Source organism: Dermacentor albipictus, chromosome 6 (genome assembly GCF_038994185.2).
Source record: "Dermacentor albipictus isolate Rhodes 1998 colony chromosome 6, USDA_Dalb.pri_finalv2, whole genome shotgun sequence".
In the NCBI taxonomy this organism is placed as follows: Eukaryota; Metazoa; Arthropoda; class Arachnida; order Ixodida; family Ixodidae; genus Dermacentor; species Dermacentor albipictus.
Window position 1 is genome coordinate 68717893 of NC_091826.1, and position 21239 is coordinate 68739131.

Here is a 21239-nt window from a genome sequence, read left to right on the forward strand (position 1 = left end):
GCTGCTCACGTACGTCTACGCTAAAGTTCCTTCATCAGCTTGGGTTTATGCCTCCAGTCATTTGCCGAAATGACCAGCTTGCCTGTTTTTAGCGGAGTACCGAACACGTTCGGCGCTACGACAGAATGCTCGCAACGCACGCTGCTTCGATAGCTCTCGGTCGACGGCCAAGCGGCTAGCGGAGAGGTCTCGCGCGGGAGGGGGCGTGCTCCTAAACAACCGGAAGTGAGCGATGTGACGTCGCATCGTGACGCTGAACCAGTGAAGGCGGAGCTTAGCGCCGCTCGCTCGGCGAGCGAGTTGAGGAGGAAAAGCATAGCTAGGGAGGAGGGTAACTTCTAATCGCTTGCAGCTCCATTAATACGTAACGCTTCACTTAAATTGTGGTGCGAATGTTCTACTTAAGCTGTACCCTACGCACCTACAAAATTTGTTCGAACCGTTTCAGGGGCCCTTTAATTAACCGCAGGCAGGACCTTCCATATCAGCACAATAATGGAGTAATGTGGCTGACAGGTGTTTTCTAAGCAAAACTGCTCAGAGTGCACTACGCTGTAGAAATTACCAGCGTCAACGTTTTGCACGTCTGCAACCAGTAATGCACTTCTTCCATGTGCCAAGTACGCTGTTGCGCACAGTGCCGGTAATGCTGTTGCCCCTAGATGCCGACGCGTCTCGTGTCGAGTCAGGCGAAAGTGATCAAACGAAAATATTACTGGTGGAACTTTGGAAAGGCTCCATGTGGTCTATGCGCAGCCAGCAAACTTAAGTCTTAATGCCATAGCGTTAAGGGCCCCGTGCTGCAGAAAATCCAATGTCAGCGTCGGCGGAGTTGTCCGTGAGCGAAAATTGCCGTATACATTTAGGCATGTGTATATGTCACGCCTTGCTATATGACATGTGGTATATGCGGGTTATATTGCCACACCATTCTATTACTAAAGTTGCTCATACCTCGTCTTATATTCTTGACAAAGCTACTTGGAATTTTGAGAATGACAGCCCACGAACAGATGTCACGAAACAAAACACAGACAGTGCCTGCCTTCTACGTTAAGTCTTCTCAGAGATAAGTATTAAAAGTGTGAAACAATAATGGAAACCTGAAAACTATGTAATTTTTCTGGCTCGGCTGTGCGCTACTTCCGAGATAAGTCCACACAAGAGGCCGTGTTTCTACCAGAAAGCTCGCCTTCATGCATAGGGTTTGCCACCAGCGTTTCCCGGTAAGCATTATGATTACATAAGCTGCAACTGCGGGGAAGCGTGAGAAGCATTCATGGATCTTTGAAAGCTATCGCGTTCCACTCTTAAGGGGGGACGCGGGGATCAGATCGCGAAAATCGCAAAAAAGATCGATTTTTGGCAACGACGCGTTTCGGTATCTGCAATGCCTAATCTACATTGTATCAAAATGGTTTGACTGAAAACGCGCTAAAAGTGCCCGAAAAAAATGAATTTATCAGTGCGTAGGACGAGAAAACGGCTTTAAATCGAGTAAAATCACCGCAGTTCGCGGAGCCCTAACTCGTCTTTCCCGCCACCGAACGCCGCCATCTTGGTATCGTTCGAAAGCTCGAAGTTTCGCCATTCCGTTTCTGAATTCTTCGGTCGTCGCCATCTTTTAACAAACACACAAACACAAAAGAAGCGCGGGTCTGCTAGAGGCGGTCACACGGGCCCTGCGATGAAAGCGGGCCTCCGATTGGTTGCCGTACTGAAAGGCGTCTCGCCATTGGTTGCTGCTGCAGCAGCGGGGAAGCTGGCAACCATGGCGGTCCGCAGTTGTCTGCTTTGAAAATCACGCCGGCGACTTTCTTCGTTTGACACATTTATGAAAGCTCCCAGGTCAGCGATGGGTCGTCGCTCGTTCGAAAAGAACTTTTATATGAAGCATGCCTTCGGAAAACGGAAGCGCAAGCCTCCTACAGCGAGGAAAAGACGGCGGCCAGCGGGAGAAGCGGAGAACCCGACTGAACACGCGGATAACGTGCCGCGTTATCTTGCACCGTGCAATTCCAGCAGCGAAGCCGACAATCGCACTGTGACATCGACACTGATAACACCGGAAGACGTGCCAGCGGAGGCTCTCGCACCTGTGCGTACGGCCGCGCGAGTCGGCAAGCGAGCTCGCGTTGTTGGAGGCGACGCGGGTCGAAGGTCTCCATCGCCGGCAGAGACGGTGTGCGCTTCCGACGCATCGTGCGATAGGGACACGCAGCCTGCGAGTGGGCCCCAACCGTCGACGAGCTACATACTGTATGGTGACTCAAGGATCACCAGACGAATCGTCGCACGATTCTGACGCGCCTCGGGCCGCGTTTTGTGTCAGCGGTGACTGCAGAAGCGCAGGCATGCAGTGTTCGCGACTCCCTTCGCGCAGTGTCCACGACTGAGCGGAAGCAGCAATGCCAAGAACAAATTTCGGCCCCTTGCGACTGTGAGTTCATTACTATGCCTGTTTCCGTGATGAACCCTCTGATCGCTAAAGCTCTCTGCCCAAGATGCCAACAGCGTTCTGTGGGTGTACACTGCGATACCAGGCTCGGTCTGGCAATGAAAATGGTGGTCATGCACTACTCCAGACGGCGCAAGAAAAGGATAAAGAACGCCTGAAGAAGGCATCCAAAGCCCACCAAACAATGAGGCAAAGGTGTAAGAAGATGCCTGACAGCAATGATTCAAAATATTACAGCCCTGGTGCTTTTTAATAAATTTGCAGTGCTTTTAAAACTTTGCAGCCTGTTTTCTCAATTGCATCTTTTGTGTCAATCACCTCGCTCGTGGAAAGCGTAGCACAACAATGGCTGGACCGATTTTGGCCCAGTTTGTTTTGCTGTGATCCACAAGCTGTGCTGTACTTAAGGGGAGATGTGGGTCTTAAAACCAACTTTGTTAATTTTCGTGTGAACGGGATGATATTTAACAGTATTGTTCGGCTTTTTCTGCTGATTGCAAATATCTAATTAGATTTTGTATATCTTCATTAGAACAAATGATACAAAGTTTTTAATACAGAAATTTCATCAATTTCTTACGGGACTTTTCAAAAACTTAACTTTGTCGAGAGGAAAAACAAAGTATATGGCCAGAACGCCAGAGAGTAGCTCTAGCCAGTGATGCTATTTTTATTGTTCTCAGTGCAATTAAAATGCAAAAATACCAGATGTAAACATAATTTCAATATCTTTGCTAATTTTCATTTGTATTTAGTGGCAATTAAAATTTAGCCGGCAACTTTAGAAATAAATAAATAGCATCACCGGCTAGATCGATTCGACACAAATATATTGATACCAAACTTTTTGCTGGTACTTAGAAAGAACATATGAAGATACCCCGTAAGGCAGTGTGCGGTGTTTAAAAAAATGAAGCTGAGAAAAACGAGTTTGAACTTTTAGTTCACTATAACTTTTAATGGACTAACAATGTGGCAATATAAATTGCACCACCATGTAGCCCTGTCTTTCAGCAACAAGTTCATGACATATATATGGCCATTTTGCAAAAATAACATTGAGATATTGGTTGCAAAATCATGCATAGTCACTGAAAGCAATGCCAGAAAGCTAGCACCACGAGCTTCACATTCCTATTTTAGTTCCTTGTTGTACAGAAGGCACACAAATGACATCCCTATGCAAATAAGGCTGCGCAGAGTTCATGGCCACAACAAAATATGTCCTTTCCACAAAGTTTATGGCTACAACAAAAAATTTGAATCAAATCCCAGTGGTGGTCGCCATATTTCAATGGAGCTGAAATGCAAAAAAGTTCCTGTGCTTGTGTTGTAGCGCTTCCCAAGTGGTCAAAATTGGTCCAGGATCATATCACGGTTTTGGAACGTAAAATTCCAGAACTCAAATGAAAAAAAAAAAAAATTATCTCTTGCACACTCTCACAATTGTGCATTCAGCAAAAGGTCACACCTATACCTATAAAAGCTCAGGACTGTAGGCAGAGTCTGTTGGTGGCTTGTGCCTCTTTGCAAGCTTGTTTATCAAAGCATTTCTGTTTGTGTGATCCTTGTTGGACATGTGAAGCCTCCGACGATCCTTTCGCGCATGCCACACGTGGAGCACTCCAGCACAAGCTTGGCAGAGCCCCTACTCCTTGCCGGGGTCCTTCGAAGCATCAGCGTTTTCTTGGCGCACACGGGACACGGCATAAGTCCAAAAAAGTCTTGCACCACGGATAAATACACGATGGCAAGTTCCGTTCCGCTGTCGCTGACGTCCTCTTTCGTGTCAACACCCAGCAGCTCAAACTTTCGCTCCGTTGCAGACTGCGACGCCAGGCGCCTTATCGGCGATCGCTGCGCGCTTGCTTCTTTCTTCGGTCGTGAAGAAAACGGTATCTACACGGTCTGCGCCAACATGCGAGGCGTGGGTGGACGAAGTGTTGATGCTAGACGTACTGGGTTGCAGCTCGGAACTCGATCCGGCAGAATCTTCAGGCAGACCAGCAGCCGGCAACTCCGGGTACACGACAGGCTTATCCGTCTACTGTCGTGCATTCCACGGCCGCCTTCGCGCCTTGCCGAACGCTTGACGCGTAGTAGTCTTCATACGACGGTGTACTCCAGCCATTCGGGCACCGAAAAAGACACTTTATCGAACGTTGTCGAGAAGCGAGCGGCCGAACGTTCACAGCGGGGCGACGAAACCACACAAACACGCAGCGCGCATGAGAGCGACCGGCCTGTCGGGAACGCGGGAATCGGCACTCAAACGGCGCCAGACCAATAGGAGCGAGGCGCGCGGGGGGCGTGCGCGCTTTGGCCAATCAGCGGCACGGGCGCATCCTTCAGAAATGACGCGATAGCGTCGGTTCCTCCTCACCTACGCCATATTGAACCGGCGCAAAATACGCACAAAGAAAGCAGCTTCCAAACAAGCTCAAAATGGCGCCCGCCGGCCAACGCGTTCGCAAATGACGACGGCGCGAAGTTCGAACATTTTTGGCGATTTTTTGCTAATTCCGCGGCCACCCTGGTCCGTATAGATGTTCTTTTTTATTATTTTCCGATTAAATTTAGGTTCTAGATTTCGCGGAGGGATTCTTGAATGTATAAACATAGCGAAAACGCACTTTTTCAAAACTCGACTTTTTTGCGATTTTTTTGACATTTCAAGACCCGCGTCTCCCCTTAAAGACAGTCTTGAAATGTTTCTTTATCTTTCCATTATTTAATTATTTCACAATTACTACATGCCTCCATGCAGCGAAGCACAGTCACGTGCATGTTATGTTGAGCAAAAAATTATTAGCGCACTAAAAAAAAAAATCGAACACTGTCTTGATGTAGATTAGACATCTGGGCAAACATGCAAAGTATTCCCAGCTCCTTATCATGTTTCGTTACTGTGCCAGGCTTTCCACGAGCAAGGAACCTATAAATTCTTATAAAACAAAAACTAATTAACATATCCTAATGAACTTTTAGATCTGTCTCTTTATTGCAATGTGCAGTGTGTGTGCCAAATTTCAGCCCTTTCTGTCAAGAAATAAAGAAGTTAATTCTGATCCCCTCCTCCCCTCTTAAGACGAAACTTAAGTGTCCTCAAAGTTTTATGTGATTTCGCTTATCTTGAAACTTACTCTGGTTTCTATAGCTTCAAGTTAACGGGGTTTTACTGTTATCTAGATATCAGAGTTCGAGCTAATGAGGTTTAGTGTATGCTGGTCTAGACATGATTGATCACATATTGGACGTTCTTGCACAGAGTCCACACTCCGTAACTCACTGAAAAACGGAGGGTTATTAATCTGTTCCATAGCTGCACGCTTTTCATGAATCTGAAGATGCAAGAAACGTGGTGAAACGAAAGTTCCGATGGACAGAGTTAATTGGTGCACGAAGGAGATACCGTATTTGAATACGCCAGCATAGTATGGGACCCACACACCACAATCAACATAGATAAACTAGAAAAAATCCAGAGATTAGCAGTAAGGTTTATATATAACCGCTATAAGCGAAGGGACTCTCCGTCCGCCATGTTACATCAGGCAGCCCTTGAGCCATTGGCTGAAAGAAGAAAGGCTGCCCGGCTGCGCTTTTTTCACTCTTTGTATTTTCAAAAACTAGGCATTCAGCCACAGGATTACTTCGAAAGGGACACAACCAGACCCTCACGACACAAACATCGCCATAACATCAAGCCAATATTTGCCCTCACGAATTTCTTCAAACATTCATTTTTCCCTAAAACAATATCCGACTGGAATTCCCTGCCTCTTGACTCACCTCTCCTTTCTTCAACTTCTTGAGAGCCTGTATATAAGTATCTATGTGTATGGCTAGAAATGATGATTACTTATTAACTGTGCGTAGTGTGGTTTTTTGTTTATGTACCTGTGTTTGGGGCACGCACTCTCACAAATTGTATTTGCTTTGTAACACTGTTTAGTTTTGTTATTATATTTTTTGTGTAAATCCCCATTGTTGCTGATCCTAAGGCATAGTGCTTACTAACAAATGTATGTACCCTCTCCTGCTTGGACCGATCCGGTCTGCAGTATTTTGTAAATAAAATAAATAAATAAATAAAGTATTTACTTGCACAATGTTCACAACCACTCACATTGGCCATCAAAACCTGGATTGTTCTCGAACTATGTGGGAAAAAATTTCCCTGAATAATTATTGCGCCCCCCAACCTTGCGTCACTATTCTGTGGAAAAAGTGCAAGCATTATGCGTATAAATGCGGTATTTTACTCTTTCCCAAAGCCTCTCCTACCTCCCAGCTGCACGGTTCCCTTGTCCCTTTCCCATCTCTACACACACACCTGCAGGAAGAGAGAGGCGAGCTGTGTACCCCGCACGGCCACCAGGGGTAGCTGCATGCCCTGGGTGCTCTGGGCATCCATCAGCTGTGGAGAGACTGCCTGCGCCAGGAACGCATCCAGCTCCTGGCGCCGCAGCACGGGTGCACCACCGGGTCCACCCTGCATCGGAAGAAGGGAGGGGAAGCCCCAGTTGAGCAGGCAGGACACTCTCCAATGCCTGGCGAAATGTAGATGCACCAGGGCAACAACAGACAGGCCAGGCCAGTTGGTTTTGGTTGAGACTGTATGCAGTACAAGCTCCGGTGCAGGGCACAAGGTGCAAGCACCGCTGCACTCCAAAACAGTTTCCAGGAGACACCAGTATTAAAGCAGTTCAGGTTGCCTTAATTAGCAAAAGCAATTGGATGGCACATCTATACACATTCCTCTTTGATGTGGGCAGCAGTGCATTTGTCACTGCAATCCTAGGCCATTCCTCACTTATGGTAAAATTTCGCACTGCAAGACACGAAGAAACGATCTTCTCTCGTTCTGTCCATCAACCAGCAGTTCTTTACACGTATGGACTCGCTCGATAGCAGGCACCTGTAATCAAAACGGACACCTGTGTTGTTCTTCATCTAAAAAAAAGCATTTTTTCTGGTCTTCAAAAGTTTCCTCCAGGTGAGAGAGAGACAGAGAGAAGTGTTTTTCTGTTGTCTCCACAAAGTCCCTAGACTTGCCAGTGGCTTCGAAGCTCGGAAAGCACAGCATGTTGCATAATGCTGGTTCCCAAAAGTCAGCTTTGCCTCAATACAGCAGTGTCATGTGGGTCAGCACACCAAAAGTGGGAAGGGGCAACTGTCACATGACAAAGCACGTACAGTTAAACCTCGATATAACAAAATTCGTTCTATCGGAATTTTCAATATAACAAAGCGTTTAACTTTTCATAACCGCTTGTCCATAAAACACCATGTATCTAGAACCTCAATATAACGAAGTGTGTTTGTATGAGCTTCAATATAATGAAATGCTTCTGTAGCAACGGAATGCCGAAACAATACATAGAAACTTCCGCGGACGCAGACGGTCAAATGATTAATTACAAGTGGATGCTTCTCAATGCACTTCTCAAATCGGGGGTGGCACAACAAGTGTAGCTGTCGAAGTGAAGCGGCATCACGTTTTGCATAAACAAGTGCAATAAGATCCTATCGTGCTCCACACACACACTGCTTTAGGTGTGAGTGAGTGTCCGAGGGTGAGAAAGAAAGAGGGTGGCTTCATGCACGAGTGCCGCCTCTTGGTGCGAGCAAAGGGAAAGAGGGAGCGAACTCGCCGTAACGCGATCAAGCACGCATGAGGGGCGGGGAGGAGAAATAAGTTGGCAGGCATCGCAATTTCTGATGCGCGTCTCGGGCGTGGCTGCACATGGCTTTAAGCGCAGCTGGGCGCATACGCAGCCGCGCACCCTGCTTTAGAGGTAATCTGCCACGTGTGCAAAGAGTGGTTTTGCTGAGACAGTGTGGCATCATGTAAGCTGTCTTCCCGTGCGTTTAGTATGAAGGCTGCGTAATCACGAGTTTCGGTGACCCGTTGGTGCGAGAGGCAGACGGAGCATTCGGTACCCGCTGCTGGCGCTTTCCTTGATAGTATCGTCTTAATGCGGGCACCGCTATCAGCCGTGAGGGTGGAGTGCACGCGAAAGCGTGGCTGGCTTCGCTTAATTTGTATCGCCTATGTGAAGATAGCGTCAACGTGGCATGACAATGTATCACTCGTCGCCGACTCCTCAATTCATTAGAATTTGCTTTTTTCGACTGCCTGATAATTAGAAAAATCCTGCAGCCCCTTTCCGTGCAAGAAAAATCGACTGGCGACTGTACTAATTAGCATAGAAGGTCGAGTTTCAATACAACAAAGCAAATTGCCGATTCTACCTACTTGATTATATCAAAGTTTAACTGTATATTCCTTAATCACTGGCATGTGCACCCGCCGTCTCTTGTCACATTATGAGCACTGATGTGCGTAATAGATGTACTAGCAGGCATTCGTAGTTTTTTCGGACGTGCCTGTGGCAATTTGACCCCTGGGGGCAGTAAAAGGCCTGCATTAATTGTTTTGGACCACCCAATTTTTCATATGTTGACTGTCTATCTAGCACCTTACAATGATATAGAGTAAAACAAATGAGCAATTTGGTCTACTTGAAAGATGCATAAGCATGACGCTACATGTTTGGCACCGCAAGTCACCGACAGGTCAGTCAAGCTGCAGGGCCAGAATGCATGCACGTAACTAGAATGCACACTTTTGCATGATCGATAAATAAAATTGTGTCAAGCTGTAATTGCAAGTTGCTATTGCCCAAGACTGAACGCCCCTGCCACCAGGCTGCACCTATTAAGCTGCAAGCGAGCAGATATTTGCTTCGCTGTAGCCGATATTGCATGGGATGTTGAATTCTAACTTTTGTCACTGCTGTAGCAGAGCCACTGCTATGAAGACCAGCAGCAATCAAAAATTCCTTTCATGCATCCGATAATTCCTTTTACCAAAATCCAAACGCACTAGTACAGACATACGCTTTTCTGTCAAGAGCACATGTGATGCGAGCTGTTAAGTGCAAAAAGTGATAGCATTTGCATTTCTGCTCTGTTCGAAAGTGCTTGCAGCAGCGGGTGGGTGGGTGGGTTACCTGGGACATGAGGAATCGGAGCACGGCACAGGGGATGAGCAGGTGCTGGGGCACGTAGGCCGTGTTGAGCATGAGGGGCACGTCGCTGCGCAGGCAGCTGAGGAAAGCGCGCAACCGGCACTTCTTGTCGTCCAGCGATGGGCCCAGCCAGAGGCGTTGCACGGTGGGCACGGGCCAGCCCAGCTGCACCCCTTCCACCAGCTCGTAAGGGCGCCGGCTGGCACCTTTGCCACTGCCCGAGCGGCCCAGCCACTCCACGACCACCACGGGGGCCGGGCCTTTGGACTCTGTCGGAGTGGGCAGGGCAGGAAACAAGGGTGCAATTTGGGGCTACAGATGCCTTATACATGCCCACAGCTGTGGCCAGACCTCGTTTTAGTGAAAACAAATGTGCCGAATTGACTCATGTGATGAACCCACCTCCCACTTCTGTCCTGTAGAATCAACTTTCTTTACCTTGCTTAAAAAAAACACAGCCGACCTTTAGGGCCGGTTTCCGGAATGTTTGCTTTAACCCAACACGATTTGGCCAGTGCCGTTGACTGCCACAGAATAGTTGGATCGCACCACGACAAACAGCTTTTAAAGCAACCGATGCTAAACACCGGCAACACGAACGAGGATGACGTGGGGCCGCAAGGACGCAATTTGTCGACCGAGCGCTCTCACTTTTGATGATGATGATGCACGCAGCTTCATCACCACAAACATTCTAGCTTATAGCGTCATGTAAGTGCGGTGGTGACAAAACGAAGGAAGGCAATGCACTAGACCAGCCGTTCCCTATTTCAGCACGACTTCCACCACAATGTGCAGCAGATGCTGCATTTTATGCGATAGGCTGTTACGCCAGCTACATGGCTAAAGTCAAGAAGCATGCCTTGGAGCATGCTCTATGACATACCATAACAAATATTGGCCATACTAAACCATTATTCAATTTTCAGGCCGTTTGCCATAACGAGGTTCAATGGCATAGATGACACTACAGTGCTAGAGTTACTGTACATGCTCCCAAAGGACAGGGTAGCCGCATGGGGTGGTTATGAGAAAACAGGGCAAACATGGTCTTGAAATGCTAAGGAAGCCTCATCTCCTCTGTACTGCCACAAATCCTTCAAACGACACTAGATTTTTACCTTCAGGGAAGGCGTTCTCCTTGTTTGTCTTGGAGGCCTCACCGCCTGCAGATGCAGCAGACGCCTCCCTCTTTTGCCTGGCAACAAACGCATGGTGGTGCATGTTGAACAGCACGGCGTAAACCATCTGCCGGATGGGTCGGAACAGAGTCACTCCCCAAGGAATGTCACGTGGAGCCTCGTCTTCAATGGCCACGGGAATCTTGATGGCGCCCTGTCACGAGGAAACAGCAGGCAAGTCAGACTGGCAACTGACCACCTCAAAGGTTGGTCAGCTCATTCGCAGCGCAAAGTACTGTCGCCTCACAGCAGGGTTTACCTTAACGTATGACTTTAGTCGATACTTAGGGTATTTTCTAGATACCTCCTACATTTGTGCAAGTCACACCCTCACTTTTTGTGGGTTTTGAAGCTAAAGTTGGTATAAAAGTCATACCTGTATATGAGACGTACCTATCTTAAAACTCAGTTAGTATAACAGAACAATGCATGCATGTGCACTGATTATCATTCTAGATGTCGAAGCATCACACTAGACGTTGAAACATGCAGTTAAACCTGTTTATAACGAACTCAATTTTTCCATGAGAAGTGGTAGTTGTACAAGTACCGTATTTACAGGATTCTAACGCATCCTCGATTGCAATGCGTGCCTATATTCTGTGAAAAGAGAGAGAGTGGGGGGGGGGGAGTAAAAAAGGGGAAGTCCTTTACAGTACCATGCAGCTCATGCATTCATAGAGAAATGCAACTTTGCCTCATTTGAAAAAAACAAACAAACAAGGATTTACTCCCAATGCAATAAAGTTGCAACGAATAAAAAGTTGTAGTTTGCCTGAAAGGCAAAGCATCAATTGCAATAGCACATTAGTAGACAGCTATACGAAGTAAGGATAGTAGTTTTATTAGCCGTGTAAACTTGTAAACATTCGCTTACTAACAAAATTAACAAGCATGGTGTAATGTGCAAACAAGCAAACATGAATCACTCGATGACCGCGGAAACTGTGAGGAAGTTGTGGCAGGAGCGAGCAAAATGACCTTCATGCTGCCTCTCGCTTCAACGCGAAGCGATGAAGAACACAGCGCGGTGCATCTAGATGCGTAGACTCTATCCCCATAGCAGATTGCTTTCAAGATAGGACCTGTGCGGTCACACTGTACGCAGCAGCAGCCAAAGTAGAATGCCTCTTCTTTTGTTTGCGCCAAACCCACGCGCTAGTTTCGGGAACTCCAAATGCCTGTGATGCGGCCAGATTTCTGCCTGCCTCTGCACACGTGATCACTTTCCAGCAGCTTCTCATTGTTATAACCGATATATTGTTAAAGCCGGTATTGTTATAAGTCAGTTCAACTGTACACTAGAACTGTCTGTTGTGACATGCGAAGTCATGGTCCAGCACAATGAAGATTCCGACAAGCAACATCCTTACCTGTGACAGCAGCTGGTAAATCCAGGGAGACATGAGGCCTTTTTGGTGCCGCTCGCTTGCTGTCCGCATCACCTCTGGAGGTACCTTGGGCAGCTTGGGTGCCTCGGGCATAACAAACGTGCCGCCAACACGGCCCTCGGCAGCCGCGCTGCTGCCGCTGGCGCTTGCTTGCTCGCTGCCGGTGCTGCCGGCCCCGGCACTGCCCTTCTGGCCCTGAACCAGAACAGGCGCAAGGAAAGTGGGATGATGCCTACAACATGCCACTAACAGGAAGGGGTGCAGACAGAATGGTTGTTTCAATGTCAAGACAGATTCTCCAAGTTTTGCTTGGCCAATGTGAGAACACCATCATCAACAAGGAGACTCCCACAAACGACGTTAGCCCTCCTTTTGACAAGCACTTGGCCAGCAGAGAGTAAGGCCCCCTCCATCCACACGCAACTGCCACTTCAGCTAAGCAACGCCAACCTTTGGTGTATGCCACTGTTCCCCAATTCGACACTCACAGCAGTTTTGCTTCCACAGTCTACACTTCCGAGGTTTCAGCTTCCGGGAGTTCCACTTCCAGAATTCCTGGTTCCTGAATTTTCACTAGTATGCTCGCTCCTCTATGCAGCATAAGCAGACGGCGATGACATCGTTTCCGCTTGGAACCAGAACCTGGAGACGACGCAGGTTCCACTTTACACAGGAAGCTCAGGGGAAGAGCAAGGAAGGAGCACCGAGGGGAAGGGTAGGTTGACGGTACTTAATCTTGTTGGCGAAAATGTGTATGGAGAGGATTCATCCTAGAGCAGAGACTGTCGAAAAGGTCAGGGAGAGCTGGTGTGTTGTTAATTGTTTCTGTATTCTTTACAAATCCACAGCTGTTAGCGTATTCCTGAAATCTGGTCTACATGTGTAATTTAATGTTAGCATTTTTTTAAAATGGGGCACTTGACTAAAAGAATTCCTAATGACATCAATGTGAGAGTTACTGATTTGCTGTACAGATAAAATACAGTATGGTAACCTCATTACAACAGACCTTGAAAATGGAGGTTTTGCTCTGTTGTACAAAGTATTTAGTAAGAGTGATACTTTTACAACACAGCTTTATTATTCAGTCAGCTTATTCAGTCAGATTATTCGGTCAGCTTCGCGGCACCGCCATTCTCCCATAGACCATAATGTATAACAACTGCCGAAAGTTTGGACACCTTGCAACCTCTCGTCTGATTTTTCGGACACTCCTTGAGCCAACTCGGTCGAGAGCACCATGCACCGACTGTAACCGGTGCATGGTTAGACTTGCTGAATGCCATTTTTGTTTTGAACGGAGCTTCCTTGCTGCCCCACGAAGTGGCGCTACTGGAAATCCCCGCTCATCATCATCATTTCTGCCTAGTTCGATAGAGTGGCTCTGCAGCAGTTCCGGTTTCAGCTTAGTAAGCCATGTCAACACAATCCAGCAGCTGATTTGTTTCTTCACGCACGACGCTGCGAGCAGGCCGCGTTTTTTCGTTTGTGTGACTGGTGTCAGCACGGTGGTGTTTATGTGCTGTGTCGAGGTTTCGGTGATCCAACGTGGCATACGGAAACATCGCGTCAAGTCTCTAATGGTGCCGACAGTGCCCGCGCAGACTGCGCTGCGGAATGCCGGCAAGCGGGTGCCGGGAGGCCTAAGATTTGTCGCCTTCCGATGTGCTCCCTACCGACGCGGAAAATGTTCTGCCGAGACTTGCACAGTGGTTGCATTGCGATTTTGGACACCGTCTCATTGTTAGTTTCACAGGTGCTGACACTGCTGTACTGACATCCGCAGAACTCTACGACGGCGAGATCATTCATCAGGTTTCTGCTGCACCGCCGGACGATGACCGAGTCGGAAGTTGACGCACCATGTGCTACGCTGCCGTCGCATGCGGAGCGTGTACAAGCAGTGACTGTGCTTTCAGCCACCTATAGTGACCGTACGACCCTCTCCGAGATTCAGGCTTATCTGATTGCGCGTAAACTGAACAGCGTGCAACGGCGCATTCGCGATTTCTTCAAGCCTACTGCCGAGCCCGAATAAGTGCGTGGAAATAAAAGATTTCATTTTTTTTTTCTTAATCTGCTTTTTCGGACACCTGTTTATTCGGACATTTCCGCAGTCCCCGTGAGGTCCGAATAAACGGTCAGCGACTGTAAACACTAAATGAGTCTGCTATAACCAGAGTGAATTACAAGTTATAAACATAGTCAATGCATGGATTTATTCCTCCCTAAGTCTTCTGAAAGAAGCTTGTCAGCTTTGACTGCACTGTACGGTGAACAGCTTTAGACACTATGCATGTCTCTATCATTACAAGGCTGTTCACTTCATCTGCCGCCATAGTAACTTGCTCAAAATAGTTCTTTAGGCCTTGCGTGTATTCCAAGGCTTGACAAGTTATTTTCTTGGATACAACCCAACTACCTTCCTCCTCTTCCTCTTCTATGTCTTGATCTGCAGTGGACACTGCAGATTTGCACTACAATTTCTTCATCTGTCAGCTGTTCTGTGTTAACTAGGTCATAATTCGCAGTCATGTACTCCTGAGAATTCTTGGCTCCGGAAGGCCTCGTTGGCAGATTCCTACAGACCTGGATAAGGTTGGTCTTCCAGTGACAATATGGGACCTGACCAGTCTCTGTCACCGACTGAAAAACCAGCTTTCGTAAAGCAATATTTTTATGCTAGTCTACTGAATCAGCGCCCACACAGAAGAGAGAACCTCCATTGCAAATCTCAGTTCAATCACGGAGTCTCGCTTCACCTGCATGTCGAAAAGCAAATGCTCAGCAAGGCACATCCTGGCCTTACTGAGTTCACGATGCCCTGGTCGATAGGCTGCACTTTTGAGGTTGTGCCGGGTGCAAAATACGTCACCTTTGTGGCCTGAATCTGTGGAAGCTGCATGTGGCTTTAGCAAGTGTCAAGGAAGAGCAACGCACTCCTCTTCTGCTTCTGCATTTTGCTGTCAAACTCCAGCAGCCACCTGTTGAACATCTTTGTCATCCAGGCGCTTCTGTTGGAATCCCAGTCCACGGGAACGTGTACATTCCGCAGGCATGCCTAGCCTGCACTAGCCTGACTAGCCTATAACCAGCAGCCTTGCTTTTTCACTCCCGTCTATGTTGCAGCAGAAGAGAACACTTATGCGCTCCTTCATCTTCGGAAGAACAGAAGGTCTTTCCTGGCCTCAACTTGTAGAAAATGCCACTTTCCTCAGCACTGAAAACGTCGTGCGTTGCGTACTCTTTGAGGTGCATTGGCAGAAACTCTGCTCTCCAAAAATAGACTAACAATGTTGCCAATGTTGGCCGACCCTCCAGAAGGGCACTTGAAGGAGATTCCGTGCATTAAGGAACTCCGTGCCTTGGTTGAGCCAACTTTCTCTGCATTTGAACACTTCTTGGTATGGCAAGTTGCTCAGCACGTTTCCGTAGAAGCAGACCGTTCACGGGGATGTTTCGCGAATGGGCGTCATGAAGCCACATCAGCAGGGCCTCTGTGACGTCGGCGAATAAAGCCTCGCAGAGTCAAAACCTCTAGGGCTGAAAGTGGCCCAAGACTTTCTTAGCCAAGATTGCCTTCTTGGCGCTGATGATCACGTTCACGGATTGCTTCGATGAGCCGTAGGCCATGACAACGTCCATCTGCTTCTTGCCCTTCTCAACTTGCTTGATGACATCCAGCTTGTCCTTCGGGGAAATGTGCTTGCCCTTCGTTGCTTCTGGTGTTTTACGATGCGCAGCGTTGGTTGATCCATTCGGCTTCATCACACCGCTAACATTTCAACAGAATGTTTGAACACACAGGCTGATAGGGTAAACAATGCACACGCCGTGCTGAATATAAACGCCACAAAACATTTTATTCTGAGAGGGGGCACTACCAAGCGAACCCGTCTTTTTTTCTTTTTCTTTTTAACTTTCGCAATGTATTATGCAAGCATAAGTGGTACGTAAATACTGCTTTTATAGTCATAATTTTTTTCTATTTTAACGATTTGAGCGAATGGCCGACTGTTTTAAAATGGCCTGTCAGACAGCAAACAACTAATCATCGATAGAACGAAGATCAGTGACCTCTGTTTTTAAGTATCGGTACTTCGATATTGACGAGTGACTGCTTACACGCTGTTGTACGCTCCGAATCTGTAATCTTTCTCTCTCTCTCTTTTTTAAAATCTTTCTCTCTCTCTCTCTCTTTTAAAATCTGATGACACTGTAATCATTGCAAATCATCCATCACATAAAAAATGGTCAAATCCAGCCCATTTCAAGCCGGTCGAATCCAAGTCAAATACGGCTGCCTCGAAATGAGTGCCACCTGTGTTGATCTTGCTGGCACTGTGTGTTGTACCAGAATCCATTGCATACGAAGCTCAATCAACGGAAGAGACAGGAAGATCAGCATAATGCCACAAACGAGTATGCAGCATCCAAATGTCTGTTAAAAGCAGATCCGTTGGAATGAGGCTACACTGTACAAACAAACCCTGTGTCGACTTCAAGAATATTGCAGCTCGGAAGAAATCATAATTACCTAGTAAAACTTTTTTTCTTCTATTTTTCATGCACAGTAAGTTGATTAGGCTGCCAATAAATCTGCATCCATACAGGGGGGGGGGGGGGGTGCTCACCTTACGTCCTTGCCAAGATTTAGGACTCTGGCGGCCAGGGCTGGAGCTGTTGCTGCTCGATGAGCTTGGGCCCAGGGGGCCACCATTCACGTGTGCAGGGCCGTTCTGCTGTGCGATGCCTGCAGGGCAAGTGATCCATGAGCATAGATAGGCAGAACAAGGTGTTGCTCACTCACACTAACTGAGCAATATTTATGCAGGCTGTGATACTGTATTACTTGCATAATGGTCGCACTCGCGTAATGATTGCACCCCTGAATTTTGTTGCGAAAATTTGATTTGTTTCTTTCCCATGTAATGAGGACGTGTCGTGTGCCAAGTCTAACTAATGATGATCGCGCTTCCTGTCTGTCGAATGCCGCGCGAACGACTCTTAAGACATACCAAGTGGTCTGCACACACCAAACATTCTTAAAGGGACACTAAAGGTTACCAGAAAGTCAAGTTAAAGTGGTAGAGCAATGTTCTAGAACGTCTTAGGCGTCAATATAATCGCGAACAGAGCTTTAGTAACCGAGAAATTGAGGTAAATGCATGACACGATTTGAGACCCCCCAGCGACATTCCGGTACTAAACCGATGACGAAAGGTCTCCCCGTAATTTATGTTACTAATACTCAACTACTCGTATTAAGGGGGGACACGGGTCTTTGGCACTGAAAAATCGCGAAAAAATCGAATTTTGGAAAATGCTATATTCGGAATCTGCGTTCATTATTCTACTAATCTGCAAAGTTTCATATCTGAAACATATATATTTCAACCGCAATATCATTTTTTTGCATTAAAGGTAGCTCAATTTGTGTTGATGTAGAACCGAAAACGGTGCAATTTCAACGACGCGCAGCTTCCGCGCTATAGCTCCGCTCGCGGCCATGTTGGTATCATTTGAAAGAGCAGTTTTTCGTCTTCAATTTTCGCGCGCCAGCGCTTCTCTCCAGTCACCGGTAACAGTAGAGAAACGCCGCGAAAAAATGATGAAACGCCAGTCGCTATTGGCTGCTCAGGGCACGTGATGAAAAGCGGCTACGCGATTGGCTGAGAGCATCGTCTGCAGCTCGTCTCGATCGCTTACACGGACGCCATTTTGTCCTGTCGTCGGACGCGAAAACCGCGATGTCAACGAGAAAGTTTGTGTGCCGACATAAGTACGGCAAGAAAAGAAGGTCGTCACTGATTCAGAACATCAGAAGAGTGGCTGAAAGATCGAGAGGCACCGAGGGCGAACTGCAAATCGAAGATGAGCGACTGCAGGCATCGAGCGACGGAGCCGCCGAGCTGCGTACACCAGGATTAGGCTTAGCGGTCCCGTCAACAAGTGACCCTGACGTCGGCCGCGTTCGTCGTGATACAGTGCTCCGGACGCCTTCAGATATTGATGAAGGTAGGAAAAGAGCAGATGCCAAAGTTCGAGAGCTTGCATCGACTGCAGCAACGCAAAGAAAATCGGACTTGTTGGCCGCGAGCGATTCCGGTGGCTGCCCGGCTGACGAGATCAGTTTCACCGTGGTGTGTTTGGAATTGGTGAACACGCTTCTTGAACACCTACAGTGCAAGATATGTGGCGGAAACGCGAAAATATGCCAAGAGGAGCGAGAATACGGCCTTGCCGTGAAACTGTCACTTGTTTGCTCCAACTGCGGTGACAAAGCTACGGTTTGGAGCTCGCCGCGCGTGAACGGTGATAAAAAAGTGAATCCGTTTACAATAAACATTCTGGCTGCGCGTGCCATGCAAGCTACTGGCAACAGGCAAACGGCCCTCAACGATATTTTCGCCATCATGAACATTTCTCACCGCGGACTGCACACGAAAACATGGCAAGCCTACCAAAAGACAAAGTTGACGCCCGCCGCGGCTCGTGCAGCCGAGCGACAAGAAAAGGAGAGTGCAGAAGCCGTACGGAAATTGTACAGCGAGCTTAGGCTGGACAATCCCGGTAACATCGCCGTGTCCTACGACGGGTCTTGGATGACCCGCGGGCATTCGTCCCACATCGGAGTCGGCGCGGTTATTGAACTTTTTTCGGGGCTCGTCTTGGACCACGTCGTACTAAGCAACTTTTGTGCTGGTTGCGAACGCGGACCACAAGCTCATGACCCTCTCTATGAAGAATGGAAGGCCAGTCACGTATGCCAAAAAAATACGGACAAGAAATCTGGCGAAATGGAGGTTGAAGCTGGCCTTATCCTATTCAAGAGGTCTTGGGAGAAGCACCAGCTCAGATATACGACTGTTTTGTCAGATGGGGACAGCAGGACGTTCCTTGCCCTAAAGGAGGCTGAAGTGTATGGGTATATAGATATCCAAAAAGAGGAATGTGTCAACCATGTACAGAAGCGCATGGGGACAGCCCTCCGCAATCTGCTGGCAAAACACAAGGGCTCGAAACCACTAGGTGGAAAAGGGAGGTTGACTGGTGACCTTGTGAACAAACTCAGCTCGTACTATGGCTGGGCAATCAAGTCGCACAGCGATGACATTGAGGCTATGCAAAAGGCTGTGATGGCGACATATCACCACGTAACATCAAATGATAGTCTCGCCAATCACAGCCTTTGTCCCACTGGTCCCAATTCTTGGTGCCGGCAAAATGCTGCGAAAGCTAAAGAAGAGCCAGCACCAAAACATCGTTATAGCCTTCCCGATCATGTGGCCAAAGCTCTACTGCCTATCTACGAGCGGCTATCTGATAAGAAGCTTCTTGAGCGGTGTGTGCGTGGCAAAACTCAGAATAGTAATGAGAGCCTGCACTCACTAATATGGGCGCTCGCCCCAAAAGAGAAGCATGCATCTTTATTCGCCATTGAAGCAGCTGTGGCAGAAGCTGTAATGAACTTTAATGCAGGTCGTGAAAGAACCTCAGCTGGAATTTTACATGAGCTTAGCATGAATCCTGCCAGCGAAGCACTAAACGCATGAGAGAAAAGGATCGGCAGCGATCAATCTCATCCGCACACAAACGTGCATCTGCAGACACCGTGCAACAAACACTGAAAAAGCGCCATAAAGGTGGCAGTGATCAAAGTGATTATGCCCCGGGAGCATATTAGTGTTTTGAGAGTGCAAATGTGTTTACATTTCTCAATTTTTTCTAAATAAAGCTTTTTTGTTTGTTTTTTTCACTTTACTCAAAATGCAAATTTTGGCCTCTCAGTGCATCCATGAATGCGATATCTCAGCTTCAATTGCAGATATTGTAATAATTCTTTTTGAAGGGCATAGCTGAATGAATGGAGCACACATTGATATAAGCCATTTTTAAAATTTCCTTTTGATAAATATTTTATATGGTGTATTTTCTCAGTGGGTAATTATCTGTTATGAGACACTCATATTCAATGGGCTTTAAATATGGGACATAATTTCACAAACTAAAATCTGCTTGCATCATTGTGTCCCTTATGGTTTACCGAGTCCACAGACACGTATATAGAAAATTTTTAACGAGTGATTATTTTTTAATTACTTTCACGCATAATGACAAATGATTTTTAATTATCTGACGAACTAAGCAAGCTAGAAGGAATGTAATTGCATTTTTGGAATCTGCAAAAGAAACTGAACAAGTTTGCAAAGTTTCACCAAGTTTCATAAAGAAATAAGCGAGTTGTATTTTGATGCAGCATCTCCCCTTAAAAATATCATTTCATTCGATTATAAGACGGAAGAAAATGCTACTTGTCTACGTCTACTCGATTCTAACAAAAAATAAGATTTTGACGTTGCCCTTCAGTAGTATGGGTGGTCGAAAGGTTTCGTTTTCGCTCGACTCTGCGCGCACGACTCTGCGCCGCGCACGCTTTGGAGTTTCAGTACTTTTGTTATCGCGTCGTGCTGTGAGGGTTCTGCTGGCTCGCGAAACTTTCATTTGGAACAAGCAGCGAGAATGCCACGTCCATGTGATGTCGTGGGAAGCCCTCGTTGCTTTCCCGCTCCGGAGAGCCGGTGTCGAAGCCGCCGTCATAGTACGCAACCACGCCGGCAGTGCGAGCCCTCAGCAGCAGGTCGCGCTCGTCGGTGCTCAAATCGCTGAAGTTGAGCCCACCATCGCGAGCCAATCTGTCGGTGTCAGGGTCCATTGCGACGAGCGTCGAAGTTTGTGTCATAGAATGAAGTACCAGCTTATGGGCGTCTTGCGCTGGAGCTTGAGGTATAGTAGCGGCGTCTGGTGGCGGTGCGGGAAACGACATCTGGGTCGGCTGTGGCGAAGCACGTTTCTAGGCCGAGTTTTGCTTCGATTCGCACTTTTTTATGCCCTGTTGCGAGTGCGGAAAGGCTCATCACTTCTCACAGATCACGCCGACCACGCTGCGAGCTCGCCGCAGCCTATAGTTTAACGAAAACGGACTTTCCGTGTGCCGTGGGACGTAATGTGGGACGTAATTAGTTTCTCCTTCCGCTAGCCACCATACTGCCGCTTTCGCTCTGCTGTCGGCTCTGTCTTGGCTCTGTTTCTGGCCGCGCGTTTGCGTTTTGCGCAGAAAAGCCGTAGCGCCGTCTGCTCACGGCGAAACGTTCTACTCACCGATGGCGCA

General features: G+C 47.5%; 1 protein-coding gene across 1 annotated transcript in view; it reads right to left on the reverse strand.

Moving 5' to 3' along the window:
* LOC135910526 (constitutive coactivator of PPAR-gamma-like protein 1 homolog) overlaps window positions 1-21239 on the reverse strand; it is a 57259-nt gene that overhangs the window by 17098 nt on the left and 18922 nt on the right. Inside the window, exons 6-10 of the mRNA XM_065442598.2 lie at window positions 16702-16820; window positions 12050-12262; window positions 10617-10830; window positions 9478-9764; window positions 6795-6953 (exon numbers count right to left, since the gene is read on the reverse strand). Of these exons, the coding sequence (XP_065298670.2) occupies window positions 6795-6953; window positions 9478-9764; window positions 10617-10830; window positions 12050-12262; window positions 16702-16820 (992 nt within the window). The remainder of the gene's footprint in view (window positions 1-6794; window positions 6954-9477; window positions 9765-10616; window positions 10831-12049; window positions 12263-16701; window positions 16821-21239) is intronic.